We start from the raw sequence: 18,777 nt of genomic DNA on the forward strand, positions 1-18,777 counted from the left end.
ATTGAAGATAGATGTTTAGGGGCATACTGAAAACATTCTCCTCCTAGGGATGGTCTCTGGTTTTTCAGGGGCATTAACCCTTGACTTGTGGAAGCAGCTGTGGGATAGTAATGCTGGGTCATCAGGGCTAGTGAGATCTTTGCTTCTAGATACCACATACTGATTTTTGTTTCAGGAGAGAGGTGAAAGAAATAGTAAATTGATAATAAATTGAATAATGCAAGGAGAAAAAAAATTCTTCTCTCTTTTTTTTGAGAACACTTAAGACTTAATGAAAAATTTGTCTTTTAGCTGGATGCTGTGGTGTATGCTTGTATTCCCAGCTATGCAGGAGGCCAAGGCAGGAGGATTATGAGTCAGAGGCTGGCCTGGCTAGTATAGTGAGGCCCTCTTATGAGAAAAAGAGTTCTTTGAGCTATGATTACCCTTTGCAGTAGCAGAACTGGAGGTGGAGGTTAGGCCTTTGGGTTGTGTAACCCAGCATTTCATTGTATCGTGGTCGTTTTCTGGTGTGAACTAATAGAAACGTGTATTTCAGAGTCCCCTGGAAAGAAGTTTGCAGACTGATGTTTGATTTTTCCCCACTGATGTTATGAGAAGTGACCTGAATTTTCAATTCATATCATAATTTTTTGGTAAGAAGAAGAAACTTTATACAACTTCATTTTTAAATGGCAGCCAGTTGCTTTTAGATGGTGCCATTGAAATATATCACATTTTAATTTTTTTTCTGTTGTCATCTTCATTTTGACACTTAGAAGTCTTAAAGAAACGTTTAGTGATATTCTAGTTAAAATGTCAGTCCCAATTTCTTTTCTAAATCTTGGCTATTATAGAGTTGGCAAAGTATTTTAGATTTGAAATATGTTAATAAAATTTTAGTTATGAGTTAAGGTATTTTCTTCAACAGAAATAGCTAGCTTTGGTTAGAGCGCAGTGCCAAGGAAGTAGCTCCTTTATTTTGTTATAATGGAAGCTTATTGGATTAGAAAAAGTATGAAATGAGCTCAAAGAACCTTCATTGTAGTGTGGCTTTCATTATAATGACCTGATTTATATGGTTGATTCTCATTTTTATAAGTTTAATAAATTATTGCCTGAAGGAAAACTTGAAAATTAAAGTTGATATGACATAGGTTGAAACTGAATAAATCAGAATTTTATACTGATGGTAATAAGCCAAGGTTTGTCTTAGAAAAACTTTCAAACCTGAATTAAAGTGAATCCAGATTCCTTCTCTTCATTTCCTCTTCCACATTTCCTCCAGCGATTCTGTGTCTCCTGCTCAGTCATTGGTTTGTCTCTCTGGCTACCACTGCTGCTAGGAAAAGGGCCGCGGGTTATGGAGAGACGAGGTGCTCAGTACACAGGTGAGGGTTTGGCACCCATCTGTCGGGGTGTCAATTGGTTCCTAGTTCTCAAGGCATTGGTGACATGCCAGGCCCAGATCTGCCTCTCCTCCAAGCCTGGGCTGAGCAGTGTGCCTACCTATGACAAGTGAGCCAAGCTTCCAGTGTGATGCAGGTTGCCTACTTGCCGTTAGATGCTCATTCATTCATAAGTAGTCCTGCTAACTCTGCAGGTTGCCAGAATCTTCCTGTGAATGCTTTGACTGGGTATACCTATTTTTGAATTGCAGAACATCAGAGCTAGTAGAACTGTATATATAAAAGTGGTTTTATTTAAACCTCAACTTGCAAAATTAACTTCTGTGGCAGTTGAGGGTTTCTGCATAGGGGGGAAAAACAGTGAACATATTTTAAGTATTTGCCAGAGGCATCTCGAGCAGCCAAAAAGTACATATTTTTCTCAAGTTTTCTCTCAGTTAAGGTAATAGGCCTCATTTGTCAGTTCTCTTAATGCTTTATTGAACCCTGAATTCCAGCTATGCAGGTATTCCAGCCAAAAGAATTTTCTTGCCAAACCTAAAAGAGAAGCAGTTCTCAAATTAGTTGAGAAATGTTTGCTTTTTAACTTGGATTTTTTATTTCTTTTAAATTTTTCCCTCTGATTCTTAATAAAGAAGATAATAACTCACATGGAATATCAAACTTAATACTGATGTTAGTTAGGTAAAGTTCATTATTGAAAAAGCCCACAAAACTGTAAGATCTTTCTCACTTTTCAGTCCTTATTGAGCAAGACAAAATTCCTATGGATTGTTTTTTCTTGTTTGTGAATGTTTGTCTCTTTCAGAATAATTTTAATTTTAAGTATTGTTTAAAGTGTGACATTTCTGTGACCTAGCTCTGATTTCCTTTTTGGTGTAAGGTGTCATGTGGGAAATGAGCCTTTGGTTTGCAACATGTGGGAATGGATGTCAGGAAGGAAGGGATGCAGTTTCCTGCCTAGTTCTTGTTTGCTTTGGAGATCCTGAATGTGTAAGGGCTGTTTCTGCCATCCTGATGACATCAGGTAGAACGGTAGAACAGTACTCAGAAATAGGAAAGGAATGGGATTTTGCCACTAATTGGTTAAATCAGGCATTGAAATTTTATTAAATCTGAGAAATATGTAGCCCCTTTGTGATATAGTTAACATGGTTCTATTCTTTGCGTAAGGGAGAGTTTAATAAAGATGAAAATTAGCTGAAAGCTTTTTCTTAAACTTCTGCAGTTTGAGCTTTGTGTCTGATTTTTATATGTGTTTGATTTTTATCACTTAAAAAAATGGAACTTGAGAGAAATATGAAACTTGTGGACTATTCTGAGACTGCCTGAAACATTTCTGAAAAGTTGGACTTCAAACAGTTGTACACTTAAGTACCAAAAGTACAATTTTTGGAAGAAAAATTGATTTGTTAGTCTGTTTGGAAGTTGCACTGAAAATGACTCAGGATTTAACTGGTGCTCTTACTGACTAACTCTTGTGTTTTAAGGAACCCAGTGACAATGGCCCTCTTTTTACTGAATTAAAGTTCTACCAGCGAGCTGCTAAGCCAGAGCAAAGTAAGAAATACAGTTCACATGTTTATACTTTTAAAATGACCAGTTTTTTATTTTTATTATTTATTTTTGGGGAGTAGAGCTACATTAGGACGCTAGAGCATTACATTTTAAGATCCTATTTTTTAGGGGGGGCTTTGTAAATACATTTAATTTAAATGAGATTTATGTGAAATCTGATTTCATTGTTAAAAGATTTTACCTATATCAATTTATTGAATAAAGGTGATAAATCAAACTTGATTTAGGAAATACTCTTAAAAATTGAGAATCTTAATCTGTGAGTTGACGCAAGGATCTGCAGATATTTCTGAGTATTTTCCTAAATTCTGGAGAACATAGCCTGGTGAGAGGGGCTGACATAATTTGGAGAGCGAGAACAGATGCTCCGGTCCCGCACTGTCCTCCTTCCCCCTGCCCTCTGTGGGTCCTGGACCTCTGGTAGGCTGGGGGAAAACTTCCATCACTCTTGGATCTCATTTTGCTGGTTGAAGAAAATATATTAAGGTTGAAGGGAAGAAAACTTGTACTTACAGATTGGAGCAAAAAATGCCTTCTTAAGGGAGACAGGCAAGCACTTTCATAATTAGAGATTAGCTGTAGTTGTAGTACTGTGGTTTTGTGTTTTTAAAAATGCTTTTTGCAGATTTCATTTTAAAAACAGTGTTAGCAGGGTAATTATTTTGTAGATTAATAAAAATCCTTTGATTGTAAAGTTTTTGTTTTTGCTAATAGGTCATATTGTGCTCTTCCTATTTTATGAGTAAAGGTGAAATCTTGCTACATTTATAAACACTTTCTGCTCTTAATGATTTGTTTTTAAAATTTTTAAATTTCTGTATAGTAGTTGAAATCACAAGCATTGGTTTTAACTTACAGTTCAGAAGTGGATTCGTGCCCATAAACTGAAGTACCTTGGTGTTCCTAAGTATTGGGGATCTGGTCTACATGATAAAAATGGAAAAAGGTAAAATCCATATGATTTGTTCGTTTTTTCTTTCCCCTTTTTTGAGCATTTACTGTCATGCTGGTTTAGTTAAGGATCATTTAGCGAGGGCCCAGAATTCCAGTAGGTCTTCACCGAGGCTGTGTGCATTGTGTGTGGCAGGCAGAGGCAGAGAATGAGAGGGACAAGTAAGACATCATCCCTGCCTTCTGCTTTCCCAGCTGCAGTCTGATGCCTTGAGCAGGGGGGAGTGTGATCCACCGACCTGAGCCTGGGTGACACTTAGGGACAAAGACCAAAGGGCCCTGAAGCAAACATACACCTCTGTATCCTTTCTACAGAAAGAGAACCCTTAGGATTCTATTTGGTATTTAATAATGAATAGTCTTCCCATAAAAATCAGAATCCCTTCAGAAGAGTTTCAGTCTAGCTGACCAGAGAAAACAAACATGTAGGAAACAGAACAGTTAAGTGCTAACTTGTAAGAGTTTTGACTCTTAGGTGTCTTAGGAATTGAGAGACTGGAGAGAATGTTGTTGGCCTTGTTGAGTTGGAGAAAACCTCTAATACTTTGAGGTATAATTGATATCTTTTAGGTATTTGAGTGAGTGAGTGGAACTTTGTGGAGGAAGGTTGGTAGCGGAGACTTGGAGAGTAGGTTGAGTCTGGAACTGGAGGGTGTAGTCATGTGCTTTCTGTTGCTAGTCCTGGAAGAGTTTCACTCAGCCATCTTACACAGTCTGCAGGGGCCCACATTCTTGCCTTGCACTTTTTTCTCATCTTGTCAGTGTTCCCTTTTATGGGTTCGTGGTGGCCCCGTTCCTAGGTTTTTCATGCCGGATACCGCCCCTTTGCCCTGCAGCACACTTCCTTCTGCTCCTCTTTGCTGGATCTGAATTTGATCAGGGCTCATAAGCCAGTCACTGGCAAGAGCGAGGTAGTCCCAGCGGCTGACTTGGGGCCTCGAGTGATCCTGTGGAAGGGGACAGATGCCCATCCACCTGGAGCTCTGTCAGAAATGATGGCATGCAGGGGCAGCTGTCCTGTGCCTCTGAGGGAGTGGAGGACTCTGAAATCACGGCACATTTTTTGTTATGGACAGTTTTGCTGGACCAAGTTTGCCAGGAACAGACCCTGAGAAGGCAGGGGTTGGAAGGCTGACAAAGCACGGCATTGGAGAGCCTCAGAGGTGCCAGGGCACCCGGATGGCCACACTCTCTAGCCTGGCTCTTGCCTCCCCTGCAAGTGTCACCTTACTTCCTGTCTCTACTGCCATAGTGCGAGATGCTGGAACCATCCGTGGAAGGAGTGTGTGACATCCCGGCATCCTGTGTGAGGGCTTGGTTTATGGTTCAGGTTGAGGCCCCTATGAGTAATCACCATAGAATTTTCAAAAGTAAAGAAATAATAACATTATTCTTCCAGCCCTTCCCCTCCCAAATCCCTACTTTTGTGTAACTCATTAGGATTAATGTATATCATGTCATATTGTATCTTATCCTATATATCTGTATCTTGTCCTCTATATCTATATCTATATCTATATCTATATATCTCACTATCACTTAGCACAGCCAGCACTTAGAGCAGTAAAAATGTTAGCTGCTTATGAAATCATTTGTACTGCTTTATATTTTTCCATTCTTTGAATTGTTTTATCCAAGTCCCCTCCAAAATAAGCATCAAAGGTTTTACTTTAGCTTAGTCACTGGGAAATAAACTTCACTTCACTACTCAGTGATAGAGCTGCCTTTCCCGAAGGATGTGGTGGTGGTAACAGTTTCTCTGCAATTTGTTTAGTTGTCAGTTACAATTTAGAATACTGAGGAGATTACACGATTGTTTAGAGTAGTAGTGGGGTGATCTGTGATTCTGAACAGAGACCTACCTAATGTAATTTTTAAGTAGATCTTATGTTGAAGTAAGCGATTCTGTTTAATCCCTCTTTCATACTGTCAGCAGAGGTTGTATTTTTGTTACTCATATATTGTTATATTAATTGTACACATCATTTATTTGTAAAAGCAAACATGTACATATGTCCTGGTGTAATCTCTCCACCTTTCAAAACCTGCTGTACAAATGAAACCAGGAAGTCAAAAGTACTTGTCCCTGTTTATGATTTTAGAGGTCAGGGAGCCAGGAGATCTTACATATATTTGCCACTAATTGTATGACTTTGGACAAGTCACTTTACCTTAATAGCCATCAGTTATTTTATTTATTATAAGATACGTAGATAAGAGGAGCCCTGAATCTTTTCCAGTTAAAAAATGGGTAGGAGTTTTGTTTTGACAAATTGTCTTTCAATGTTAGAGCTTCCTTCCCTGTTGAACTTGCCATATTGTATTTTTATTATAATGTCCGACTGCATATAAGTGAAATTTTTGTATCCCACTGACATTTATTTCAGTATATGTAGTACAGTGGTTAAAAGTATGGCTCCACCATATTCGAGAAGACAAATTCCTTGCAGTTTTCTGCTGTTGAGAAACAGGGTCGTGGTTTGCGGTGTAAGTACATGAGCACCCATGCAGTCCCTAAAGGGGTGTGGTGCCCTAGCACGCATTCAGGGAGTGCTGACTGCGGCGATGGTCCTGAGAACTCACTGTTGTGTCCCACTGGAAGACATTACATACATTCTCAGCATGGTGTGGGTTTTTGTCGATTTTCTGGAAACGATGTAATGCAAGTTGGAATTTGGAAAACTTTTGAAGATAAAAGTGATCCTCAGAGCAAAAGCTGAACAGAGTTAACAGCAGATCAGTCATAGTACTTCACACTGAGTCCTGGGATTTGAGAGCTGAGCAAGTGCACGAAGGGTGAGTCGCCACTTCCTCATTTTACTTTAGGGGAAATTGTGGCCCAAGGAAGTTGTACTGCTTGGCCAAGGTGACACAGATAGTTTGTGGCAAAACCATAACTCTTTACAGTTACCCAAGATGTTTATTTGTTCTTCCCCAAATATTGGCCATTGAGTATGTAGTGCACCATCCTTTAGATTTTTAAAAATGGTTTTATTGAATTTAGCTCTTTAACATCTCTTGACAGTCTTAATTTTTAAGAGAATATTGATTCTGCTGAGTTGTGCCTTAAAAATAGAGAGACCTAGTCGCAAAAAGGAAGCTAATATCTAGAAACATAAGCCAGCTTTTACTACTAAAGGCAGTGCTCTCATTCTTATTCAGATTTTTTTTTAATTAGAGGTGAATCTTTTGAATTTTCTCTGTTGGCATTATCTTAAAATTCAGTGTTGCTTATTGTAACTAGCTGAGACCAGGAAGAGGCCTTCTAGCTAAAAGGCAGGTTAGGAAAGCACTGAATTCTTGAGATTTCTTATTGGAAGAAATTGTTTCAACTCTCTCTCTCTGAATACTGTCTTACTAAACAGTACCTTGAAAAAATTACTTTGGAAGGAGAGTACTCATGGCAAAGTAGCTTTTCCTGAGTTACATTTTTTTCATTGACTTTTCTTGTTTGTCTTCAGTTATAGGTTTATGATAATAGATCGCTTTGGGAGTGACCTTCAGAAAATATACGAAGCAAATGCCAGAAGGTTTTCTCGGAAAGCTGTTTTGCAGCTAAGCTTAAGAATTGTATGTGAGCTACATTCTTCTTGTCTTTTAAATACTGTTTTTCAAGTAAAGGCTGGCTTGTGTTGAAGCTTAGTCCTCTGCTGGCTGGTGCTAGGTACTGCATTAATTTTATCTGTGACACTTTTGCAGCTGGATGTCCTGGAGTACATCCATGAGCATGAGTATGTGCATGGAGATATCAAGGCCTCGAATCTTCTTCTAAGCTACAAGAACCCTGACCAGGTAGCTTTACCGCTTTAGTTTCTAGTCTTTTAAAACATGTCGTTTGAAAACAGATAGAGTTGCTCTGAACTCTTGAACCCATTTAGAAGTTTTACTTTTTGAAGTAGATACGGTAATAATAATATTTCTTCTTGACACTTTTATCTAGTTAACATTCTACATTTTTGATGCAATTTGTTGGCACTTTATCAAGTTGGCTATTTTGCCCTAAATAATATTCAGAAGAAGTGCTCGTGATACAAAGTGAATTTCAAATAGCTGTTTGGGGGTGGAAGCTTAAAATTATATAGTACACCAGTGAATTATGTTTGCTTGTCTGCTTTGTCACTTTTTTATTTCCTTTGTTCAAGAAATCCATCAAATGTAAGTGTTCTGTTACTTGGAAAATTTGGTCTTTAACATGTTGATTATTCAAATCAATTGGTTTACAGAGATATCTGAGCTGTCTAAATTTGTATACCCTTAGTGTTTGGAATTCAAATGTGCATTTTTTACTTTATTACCTTCCCTTTGTAAATTTTACTTTGTGTAAGGCAAGGAGAAAAGCTAATGTTATTTTACTTTATTGGGGCAGTTTAGTTGGAGTAGACAGATCTATACAATTTTCTTGTAGCTATTTCATGGTTTTGGCAAAAATAAGGTCTAGTTGATACTCACGGTTGGGCCCCTGACTCAATGTGTGATCTCACTTCTTGATCTTATAACAAAGGCAGATTTAAGTATTTAAAATGTACCATTATTATGTAATTATTTGCTGATCCTCTGTGGCATTTCTCTTTCTCAGATCTGCCTTTACCTGTTGTTCACTTGTCCTTTTCTCCTGGCCCCTTTCCTTTCGTCTCCTGTGGTTGCCAGGGGTCTGTGGGAGCACAGCACATGGAAGAGAGCTTGCTGGCCTGTGGCGCTGACCGGCCGGGACAGTCTGAAGGCAGCCACAGGGCTGGTTCAGCTCTTCCCAGCCATCTTGTTTCTAACACTCCCCGGGTAAAAACAAAACACGTCCAGGAACTTGAACAAAGAATCTCACTCCTATCAGTCTGCACATGATTAAAACATGCTGCTTTGGATTATATGGAAATGTTTTGCAGCTCTCTCTCATCTTTCCAGGAATTTGCTTTGGATGGGGTTACTTTTCCAGTATTGGACCATCTTTACAGTTTTACTTCACTTACCTCTTGTGCCCACACGCGGACAGTAGGTGGCTGCGAAGCGAAAGAGAGCTAGTAGTGTTGTATACTGATCAGCTGCTTTCCTATGGCCACAGATACGTGTGTGTGTAGTACTCAAACTTAGCCTTCCTTATGAAGAGTTGATGTTAATGCGCTGTATTTAAGCATAGACAAGGGCTTCTTGTAAAAGTTCTTATCATTATTATAATCTCTGAAATAATATTTTTATGAATTTGGCATTCAATTATTTTACAAGTGAAGAAACAGGAATAGAACATTTATATCCTGTGTCACCGGTGTTGGGATTCTTACGCTCAGTGCCCCCTTTGTGGGAGATGTCAGTTGTATTACAGCTTGTACTGATGGTTTGCTTTATGCCCAATTTTGTTTTAAACTTAATGAAAAAGTGTGAGATTTATAAGTCTTGCTCACATTGAGGAGAAAATATTAATTACAAGTTTAGCACATACATCTCTAGAAAAGCATTTGAAGCCAGGTGATTTTATCTGGTCTTTAGCAACATGATTGCCCTGGGTTTAGTTGTCGGCATTAGAAGAGGAAGGAAGGGAGGAAGGGAATGAGAGAAGGAATAGAAGAAGGATGGATTTTTAAAAATAGAAGTCAGTTTTCAAAATTGAATATTTGCTTTTGTGTGCATTTTGGATCTAACTTGTTTGGAGCACTGTGATTTATCTTTGTAGGCGAATTGACTCTCAGACTCTGTTTTATTTCTGTGTTTCAAAGTAGTATATGTGCAATGATTTTCCCTCTAATTTGCCTGATCCCTGGAAATTTATAGGTGTATTTGGTAGATTATGGTCTTGCCTATCGGTACTGTCCAGAAGGAGCTCATAGAGAATATAAAGAAGATCCCAAAAGACGTCACGATGGCACTATTGAGTTCACCAGCATCGACGCTCACAACGGCGTGGGTATGTCTCCACACCGGCCCGGCCTGAGTGTTTGAAGCAGGATTCCTATGTAGTTCTCAGTTCTGCATAAATAAATAGACATAAAAGTCAGAAGAGTCCAGGAAGGATGGTGAAAGAGGGTAGAGAGAGGTTAGACTCTAGGAGCCTCTTGTATTTTCTCTCCCCTTCATCCTCCTGCCCTGCAGAAATGACAAGACAGCTGTAGCAGTGAGGTGTTTTATTCCTCTGCTGTGAGGATTTATTTGGGTTTTTATATGGCTTTGTTGGAATATTGGTTGGTTTTTGTTTTTGTCTTTTAGAGTCTGTAAGTTTCTTGTGTAACTACACCTTTATAAAAGGTAGCTTTTATTTTGTCATCTATTATGCAAAACATTTTTTTTTTTTTTTGGTACCAGGGATTGAACTCAGGTCCTTGCGCTTGCGTGGCAGGCGGCAGAACCACTAAGCTAAACCCCTGGCCCTTGTCATCTATTATGATAGCTTATTTCTTCAGCAGCCATTTCTTTTTTCTCTACCAAAATGGATGTATGATCTGAAACACCCAGTTCTCTGGCCTTCTTACTAGTATATAACACTTTGAATATTTTTGTGTTTTCCAAAGATAGTATTAAATGTGTCATGGTTTAATAATATTTCCTAGACTGCCTGAGTTTGAAATCCTAGAGTTTACCAGTTTGGATTTTAAAGTAAATTACTAGTTGGAGATAAAATATTTTATACTACTCAGTGTTCAATACTTTTATTATATGGTTTAAAATGTGATGAGAAAACAGATGTTAGCATTATAAGTGCTTGAGATTGCACCTTACAACTTACTTTAGCATGTCGACTTTTCTCCTTTTGTGCTTGTAGCCCCATCAAGACGTGGTGATTTGGAGATACTTGGCTATTGCATGATCCAGTGGCTTAGTGGCCATCTTCCCTGGGAGGATAATTTGAAGGATCCAAACTATGTTAGAGATTCCAAAATTAGGTAAAGGACAACTTGAATTATTTTTAGCAACATCACGAGAGGCAGATTTTTTCAGTCAGAACTAGACAGGAGTTGTAGTTTTAAGTGGTGCTAATGGGGAAGTAAGGAATTACTCAACAGCAAGGCTTCTTAGACTTTTGTTCGGTTCAGTTTGGGAGAATGTCTAAGCATATTTCAGTGTAACTTCATATTGCCTACTGTTTCTAAGTATTAATATCCCATAATATCAAGCTATATATAAATAACTCATTCTTTAATTTTTAACAGATACAGAGACAGTATTGCAAGTTTGATGGAGAAATGTTTTCCTGAGAAAAACAAGCCAGGTAGGAATAACTTTTTAAATGTTCATAGGGAGTTTGTTTTCCGGGAGCAAAGACTTGATATCCATGAAATATCCCTTAATGTAAGAAATGTAGGCATTTTAAAGTATAATTAGTTTCTTCTCATTAAAAAAGCACATCCCTTTCCAAAGGTGCATTGTTAGTTGGATATTTGAACCTCTTTGAGTTGTTCAGTGCTTTGGGAATAGGAGGCAGATGTCAGTCCCACGTTCATCTTGTGTCGCTGAGGCCGGACTGTGGCCTGAGACTTGTGGGCACTTGGACTACATCAGTGAATGTGCTGGTGGGGAGTGAGAGGAGGAAACAGATGAATGAATTTTGCAGTATTTAAGTTGTTACTGCTGTGGAAAAGTAAAGGGGATGGGATGGCAAGTGTAGAGATGGGTTCAGGAGTGTAGTGGGGTGAGAACTGAAGTTTCCCAGAGAACGGCCATGGTTGGTGGCCGGGGCAGCCTCACTCAGGAGGGGCAGCTGTGGGAGAGGCAGGAGTGGGTGAGCTGTGTGGAGTTTGGCGTGAGGGTGTCCTGTGTGGATCGGAGGCGTCATGAGGGACTTGGAGAGAAGTGGTGAAGGTGACAGCTCTGCATTTTTCTTTCCTCAGAGGGAAAGTTTCCAGTATTGTGCCAGGTACAGCAGTACTGTCGGAGGTGTTTTGTAGATTCTGCCTGTTGGATTAAGAAAGTGGGAGGTTAGGATGCTTTCCTTTCCTGCTGTATCCCAAGTGACTAGAACAGTGACGGGCACATAGTGGGTGCCTAAATATTGGGATTACTGAGCACGTGACTGCTATATCTGTGTGGCACAGACAAGATGTCTTGATGCACTGGGTGTGGGGAGGAAGAAGAGAAGATTCAAGGAAAACTGACTTAGAATTTGGCTTGAGCGAGGGTAGAAATCTCAGTAACTGAGATAGGGAAAACTTCAGGCAGCAGGTTTTGGGGTTCGGGTAGGCGTTTGGATTGGGATTTGTTGGAATTTGAGGAGACCATTATATGGCAGGGAATATATAAGTTCAGAGGTCAGAGGAAAGAGCTGTTTGAGCTCATTGGCCAAACAATGGATTTTTAATATTGAGAAGTATTAATCTCGACTGGTAGGATTTCTACTTAGGATGTGGTTCTGTTCAGTGTACAGTAAACCTTTTATCATTCAGAAGTCAGTTTTTCTTTTCTTTGGAAAAATAGGGCCTTGTTACTTTGTCTCTTTTCTGATTTACACGAAGAATGCATCTGCTCTATAACTCTTAGCTTCTATTTCCCCCAAAATACTGGTTATGATATTCATTGTACTTAAGGGTGTTTTACTTCCAGAATTGTTTTCTAGGCCCTTTTGAATTTTTTTTTAAAAAAAGCTTTAAAACTAAAAGTTACTTTTTATGCATATTTAAAAAATTTTTAGTATGTATTCTCTCCTTTTGATTCTCACAGTTAAAAAATTGAGTTTTATATTGTATCCCAGATGTTTTTTTGTTTTACTTATCTGTCAATTCCTGAATTCAACAAGTGATTGAACTTAATACATTACTATGCTTGCATTCTAATTTCAGTAAGACATAAATGTATCAAATCTGTGATTAAGTTATTCTTTTAGGTGAAATTGCTAAATACATGGAAGCTGTGAAATTGCTGGATTATACTGAGAAGCCTCTTTATCAAAAGTTCCGTGATATTCTTTTGCAAGGACTAAAAGCCATAGGGAGTAAGGATGACAGCAAACTGGACCTCAGCATTACGGAGAATGGAAGTTTGAAAGCAAAACCAGTAACAAAGGTGAGTTTTGTTTCTCTTTTATCCTTTGCACTTCTTGTGAATATAATTGCCACAAATACTAATTTTTAGGAAGTAAAATAATTGCCCAGTGAAGAAAGTAACAGATAGCTGGCAATTAAATATCACTGCTATGTAATTACAAACTTTTTATGATAACAAAATAATGTGTGGAGGGTTGTAGAAAAATAGATATGTATTTCTTATGTCTAGCAGCAAGTTACTAAAGATCTAAAATGATTTTAACTTGTACTAATATCTGGTGAAGAGATTTTGATGAGACACTAAATTAATAATTTATATATCCTTTTTTCTCAAGTTGCCCATTAGCGTCGGTCTTGTCTCTCAGTTTTTCCTTGTTTATGGGTATGGTCAAAGTGCTTACCGTTAGAAGATCTTCTTTTTTGTTGTTTTGATGTATCTACCATTTGAACCTATTTTTACTTTTTAATGTCAGGTATATCTACATATAAGAGGATTAATTTTTGGAGAGAAATATTAAATAGTAATTTACAGAAGTATTTGTGTGTACACATGTAAGCACTGATATCAGTTTAAAATTTATAGGTATATATTAACTTAATTTATTGTTATTTTTGCTAATTTATTGGTAAATGTACTGATTTCCTTTATTATCTGAAATTACTTAATAAAACATATTAGCTATTTTTGTATGGGAAAGAAAAATTACTTACAGAAAAAAGTACTTTTCACATTATTGATCATTTTTAGTGTTAACTCTCTAAAATTCAGTAGACTTCCTTGAAACTCTCCTATCCTAAACTAGGAAAAAAGGCTTAAAAACAAAGTATCTCTAAAATCAGAAGCAGCCTATTAAATGATTTGTGTAAATTTTTAACTTACAGAGGCAGGTAGGAATTTCAACATTGTATCATAAATTTTATCTTCTTGACAAATAAATACATATTTACTTTCACAAGTTTCTCTCACTGCATCTGTTCCAATTTTGTGGTCCACAAGGTGCCAGAAAGCCAGCTCCAAGTTTGAAATGAGGAAGGTCAGGTGGAAGCCTGAGTTGACTGTTTCATTAAGGGAGCAGACTTACTTCCTGCATACATGCTTAAATGTGCAGCATGCATTTTGTTGCTCAAGACAGATTTCTTTGCATTAATATAGCTAGCTTCTATAATTTTTTTTTTTTTCTAAAATTTCACTGATGGAGAAGTAAAGGTCCCTGACTCAGTGAGAACTTGTTTAGAGCAGCTCACCCCTCCTTTTCAAATCCCTGTAGTGTGAACCTGCATGCTGGAGAAAACTTGGTTTCTGCAGGTTGGCTGACTTTAACACCTGAATAGGTCAGTCTGCTGTGGAACTAACACCTGTGACCTTATCATTTCTGTGTCCTTGCTGGCTCTCGAGGCTGGAAATGTCCTGTTGGATCATCCCTACATGTGTAAAGCTCCAGTTAAGGTGAAATAAATTAGTACGCCAAGTTGAACTACTAGGAGATTTGCTTCATTAGTTTACTGTGTTTCGTATACTCATTGTTGCAATACAGCTACTTTTGTAGTAAAAAAAAAGGACTAAGCTGAGATAGGTTAGGTAAGATCATGAAGCTGCATGACAGCCATGCAGCTGAAGTGAGTTATTGATGTGATTGTCTTTGTGTTTATAAAGTGAAATAGTCGGATATTACCAGTTTTATTTTAAGATTTTCTTTTCTCTCTTTGTTTTATTTTTAAGGCAGAAGCATTTTTTTCCCTAATAAATTCAAAATGCTTTCATTTAAAATAGTTAGAAGCAGACCTCCACTGATTGAAAAGTTGGGGGCTCCCTTAAGTAAAAAAGCTTTTTCCTTTGAGATATTGTATGCTGTCTCCTTTTTAGCAGATTATTCTGTTTTTCACTTGTCTTTCTTTCTTCTAGTTACCAGGAGGCTCAAAAGTAGATATGGTGTTTAATTTTAGAAACACAGTAATCATTGGCATGTTTGCTCTCTTCTTGCTCTTAATTTTTCTGAATTATGAAATATATGTGCTTTGTATTTATCAGACTGACATCTCCTTTAGAAAGAGATAGGTTTAATTAATTAAGTATATTTCTTTTTTAGGTTCTTAAGAGAAGTCCTTTACCCTAAAGTTATAGGAATTGATTAACAATGGAATGAAGCAAAGCTTTTGTCCATTTTTTTTTTTTTTTTTAACTGTGCTATATTTGATGCAGCCTATTTGGAAACTAGAGTGAAGTATGAGTTTGCTGACTTGGAAATGTGTTCGGCCCAATAGTCAAGGAGTTCTAGTCAGATCATAGAACTTTGGAATGTTATAAGCCAGAAGAAGAAAGAGATCAAGTATAAAAATACAAAAGCAGAGATTTTTCATTATTGATTACAACTAAACACTTTTCATGAAAATCTGGCATCACATTGCAGTAGTTATAGGATTTAGTGTGTACTCTTAAATCAACATCCAATAGTTATTGTGGAAGGCCTGATTTATGTACCTGGTCTCGGCTCAGTCCCTGGGGCTACAAAGATCAATACACGTAGTCCCATCCTTAAAGATTTCCTCTCTGTCCCTTCCAGGCTAGGAACAGCTTAATTTACTGGAAGGAGCTCAGTAAGTTAAAAGGACATTAATACTTCCATTAGCTGTTTTCTTCTAGGGTTTTAAGTTGCCTGCCCAACCTAACAGAAAAGCACTGTTGATTGGAGTCACTGGAGTCTCGGCCCTAGGGATTGGCCCAGTAGATCTGGAGCGTGGCCTCCTCTTTACCTTTTAGATTCCTGTTTCCCACAGTGTGCACTGTCCCTGTGAGACACGTGCACATGCCCTTCTTCCCTCCCACCCTGTTATATCTGGTTTTTAAATTTTATTTTTTAGTTATGTTAATTGGTCTTGTAGCGTTCCTCTGAAAAATTGTCAGCCTTTGTTGAGTAAATCTCTGTTGGCAGTCAGCCTACAAGTAGGTACAAAGAGTTGAAGAAGAGCAAAGGTCTTTCATTTCATTGCCAGTCAGTAGCCCGCAGCTGCTCAGGTGGATGGTTCGACCTTTCTTTTTCTGAGGGGATCACACCTCAGATGGTAGTTTTAGTCGTATCTCCCCAGATATATGCTCCGATTTGGGCGAAAACCTGTGCACCCATGTTAACATACTGTGATGGAGATAAACTGCATTTTCATTGTGTAAGCTTAGATTGTCAAAGCTGATAGAACATTTCTGCTTTCTGACAGCTTGGTCATAGTGCTGTATTTCTGTGGTGTTGGTGCTTACCAGTATTTTCCTGTAGGTCCATTTTGAGTTCTTTATTTTGAACCTCCTATTTGACTGAATTTTGTCAGGTAGTTTTTTTGAGAATAGTGCATATGCACAGAAAAATGCACAAGTAAGTGTGGAATTTGAACTTGACAGAGTGAACATATGTATTTAAACATCCTCCTATCAAGATATGGATCATTACCAGAATTAATTCTGCCATTTAAAAAAATTCACAGGCCTGACATCCTAAGTGTGTACTCTTGTGTTTGTTAATTCAGTGTTCTGTCTGAGTTTCTGTGGTGTTGCATGTGAGGAAACTGCTTTTGTTGTTGCTGCATAGTACTATATTTTGATTATGATTGTAATTTAGCTGTTCCTTGTATTACTGGTAGACATTTGAATTGTTTCCACTTTGGGACAATTATTATAATGTTAAGAACATTATGGTTTCTTTTGAGAAACATATTTATTTCAGATTAGATGTATATGTAGTGGAATTGCCGAGGCATAGGACTTAACATAATGTTCAGTGGGTACTCAAATTTGCTCTCATTTCATACCCCATCGGTGCTTCATGAGAGGTCCAGTTGCTCACTGACTGTAGCTATTGCATTCTATTTAATTTTATCTATTTGTAGCGGGTGGACTGACTTTTATGGTTTCATTTTGATCTCATTGAAGACTACTGATTTTGAACATCTTTTTGTATGTGCACTGGCCGTGTGTGTGTGTGTGTGGGGGGTACATTTGAATTTTTTTTCTTTTCCATTTATTTATTTGTTTAGGTGCTGGGGATCGAACTCAGGACCTTGCATTTGCAAGGCCGGGAACAGAACCTCTGAGCTAAATCCCTGGCCCATTTCCTTTCTTATTTAGAAAAATGTGCATTGTCAACTTTCTTTTGATTTTCCAGAGTTTAGTGCTGTGTATGTACCAGTGTATGTACTTATGTATATACTGCATGTACCATCTTCAAGTCTGTGGTTTATCTTTTTACTCTCTTAATACATCTTTTAATAAACAGAAATTCTTAATTTTAATGAAGCCCAGTTTACAAGTTGTTTTTGTTTGTGGTTTCTGCTTTTTGTATTCTATTTAGGGAAATTTTGTCTACCATAGGGATCATGAAGCTGTTACCTTCATCAAGAAATTTTATCACACTTAGACCTAAATTTAAGTTGATTTTGTATGCTATGTGAGTCAGTATTTGTTTCCCCTTGGTAGATAATCTAGTAGATCTGAGGCATTTGCTGAAAAGGTTGTCATGTCCCTGGAGTACTGATCAGGTTCTGAGAGCCATGTGTTGGGTCTGTTTCTGATAGCCAGTTCTGTTCACTGGCTCACTTTCTCAGTACCATACTACTTGCTTCAGTTTTATATCTGACAGTGTAAATCCTCCAACTTGTTCTCAGGCTGTGCTGCTAGGGTACTTGCCTGTAATCTTAGCTATTTTAAGGCTGAGGTAGGAGAATCTCAAGTTGAAAGTCATCTTGAGCAACTTAGCGAACCTCTGTATCAACATAAAAAAATGCAAAGGACTTGGGATATAGTTCAATGCTCCCTGAGTTTAATCCCCAATGCTTTGAAAGAAAGAAAGGAAAGAAGGAAGGAAGGAAGGAAAAAAGAAAGATTGTCAGTGCCCCTCTTCGTTTGCATATACATTTTAGAATTAGATTATTAATTTCCACAAAAATATTTAGGGGATTTTGATTGAAATTGCAGAACTGAAATATTTAAAATATGCCCTTCCATGAGTGTGACTTGTTCTCATCTTTATTTAGATACTCTTAGTTGTTTAGTTATTTTTAATTGAAATATTCTTTTTTAATATTTTATTTTTATGTTCTGTGTTTTGTGTTTGTAGTTTTCTCTGTCTGGAGAAACCATACACACTTGCAATCTCTGTTTTCTTCTAATGGTCTTATGGTTTAGATCTAAAATGTCCCCGGAAGTCTCATGTATTAAGAGATGGGCTTTTGGAAGGTAATTGTATTGCTGGCATGTTGTATTCCTCAGTGGGTTAATCTGAAGGCCATTAGGAGGTGGGGCCTCCCTGACGTGGGTCACGAGGGTGTGACCTGGAACATCTTCTTGTCTCTGGCTTCTTCCTTCCCTTGCTCTGGTTCCTGGCAGCTTTCCTTCACTGTGCCCTTCTGCCACGCCGTTTTCCCCTTATAGCCAACATGGATTGCACATTCAGCCATGGATGGAATTCCCCACACCCTTGAGCCAGATTAAACCTTTTCTCCTTTAAATTATGAATGTCTTGAATTGTGTCTCAATGGCAGGAAAGCTGACTAATACAAACGGCTTAATTCTACTGTTTTGCATTATTTGTGGTTATCTCAGCTTTCCTTCACGTCATCCATTTGTCAATTCTGTCTGCTGTTTGCTATCTTTAATGTTACTACTATGATGAATATTGTTCTGTTTAGATCTACAGTTTCCTTGTTATTTTGTTTTCCTCTTTTAAAAAAATTCCCTAATTTTAAAAAGGTATTAAAATTTTATTTTTAATTGAAATTTTCTTTTGTAATATTTTATTTTTATATCATTTTTTAGCCACTGATGCATTTTATGAAATTTTCTTTCTTTTGGGAGAAGTGGTTTCTCTTTCACAGTGGAGTCTTCAACTACCTTTCTCATGCTATGAATTTTTTTTTTC

At 37.7% G+C, this 18,777-nt stretch overlaps 1 protein-coding gene across 6 annotated transcripts in view; it reads left to right on the plus strand.

Moving 5' to 3' along the window:
• Positions 1-18,777, plus strand: part of Vrk1 (VRK serine/threonine kinase 1) — a 97,841-nt gene that overhangs the window by 41,208 nt on the left and 37,856 nt on the right. For 4 of the 6 annotated variants that reach the window (XM_033766774.1, XM_010609133.3, XM_033766777.1 and 1 more), the window contains exons 4-11: positions 2,879-2,948; positions 3,825-3,912; positions 7,379-7,487; positions 7,617-7,709; positions 9,678-9,810; positions 10,663-10,783; positions 11,051-11,109; positions 12,706-12,896. In XM_033766774.1, coding sequence (XP_033622665.1) covers positions 2,879-2,948; positions 3,825-3,912; positions 7,379-7,487; positions 7,617-7,709; positions 9,678-9,810; positions 10,663-10,783; positions 11,051-11,109; positions 12,706-12,896 — 864 coding nt within the window. The remainder of the gene's footprint in view (positions 1-2,878; positions 2,949-3,824; positions 3,913-7,378; positions 7,488-7,616; positions 7,710-9,677; positions 9,811-10,662; positions 10,784-11,050; positions 11,110-12,705; positions 12,897-18,777) is intronic. The other 2 variants (XM_033766776.1, XM_033766775.1) reach the window with 2 other exon arrangements.

Source organism: Fukomys damarensis, unplaced genomic scaffold (genome assembly GCF_012274545.1).
Source record: "Fukomys damarensis isolate Sample0158 unplaced genomic scaffold, DMR_v1.0_HiC HiC_scaffold_21, whole genome shotgun sequence".
NCBI lineage: Eukaryota > Metazoa > Chordata > Mammalia > Rodentia > Bathyergidae > Fukomys > Fukomys damarensis.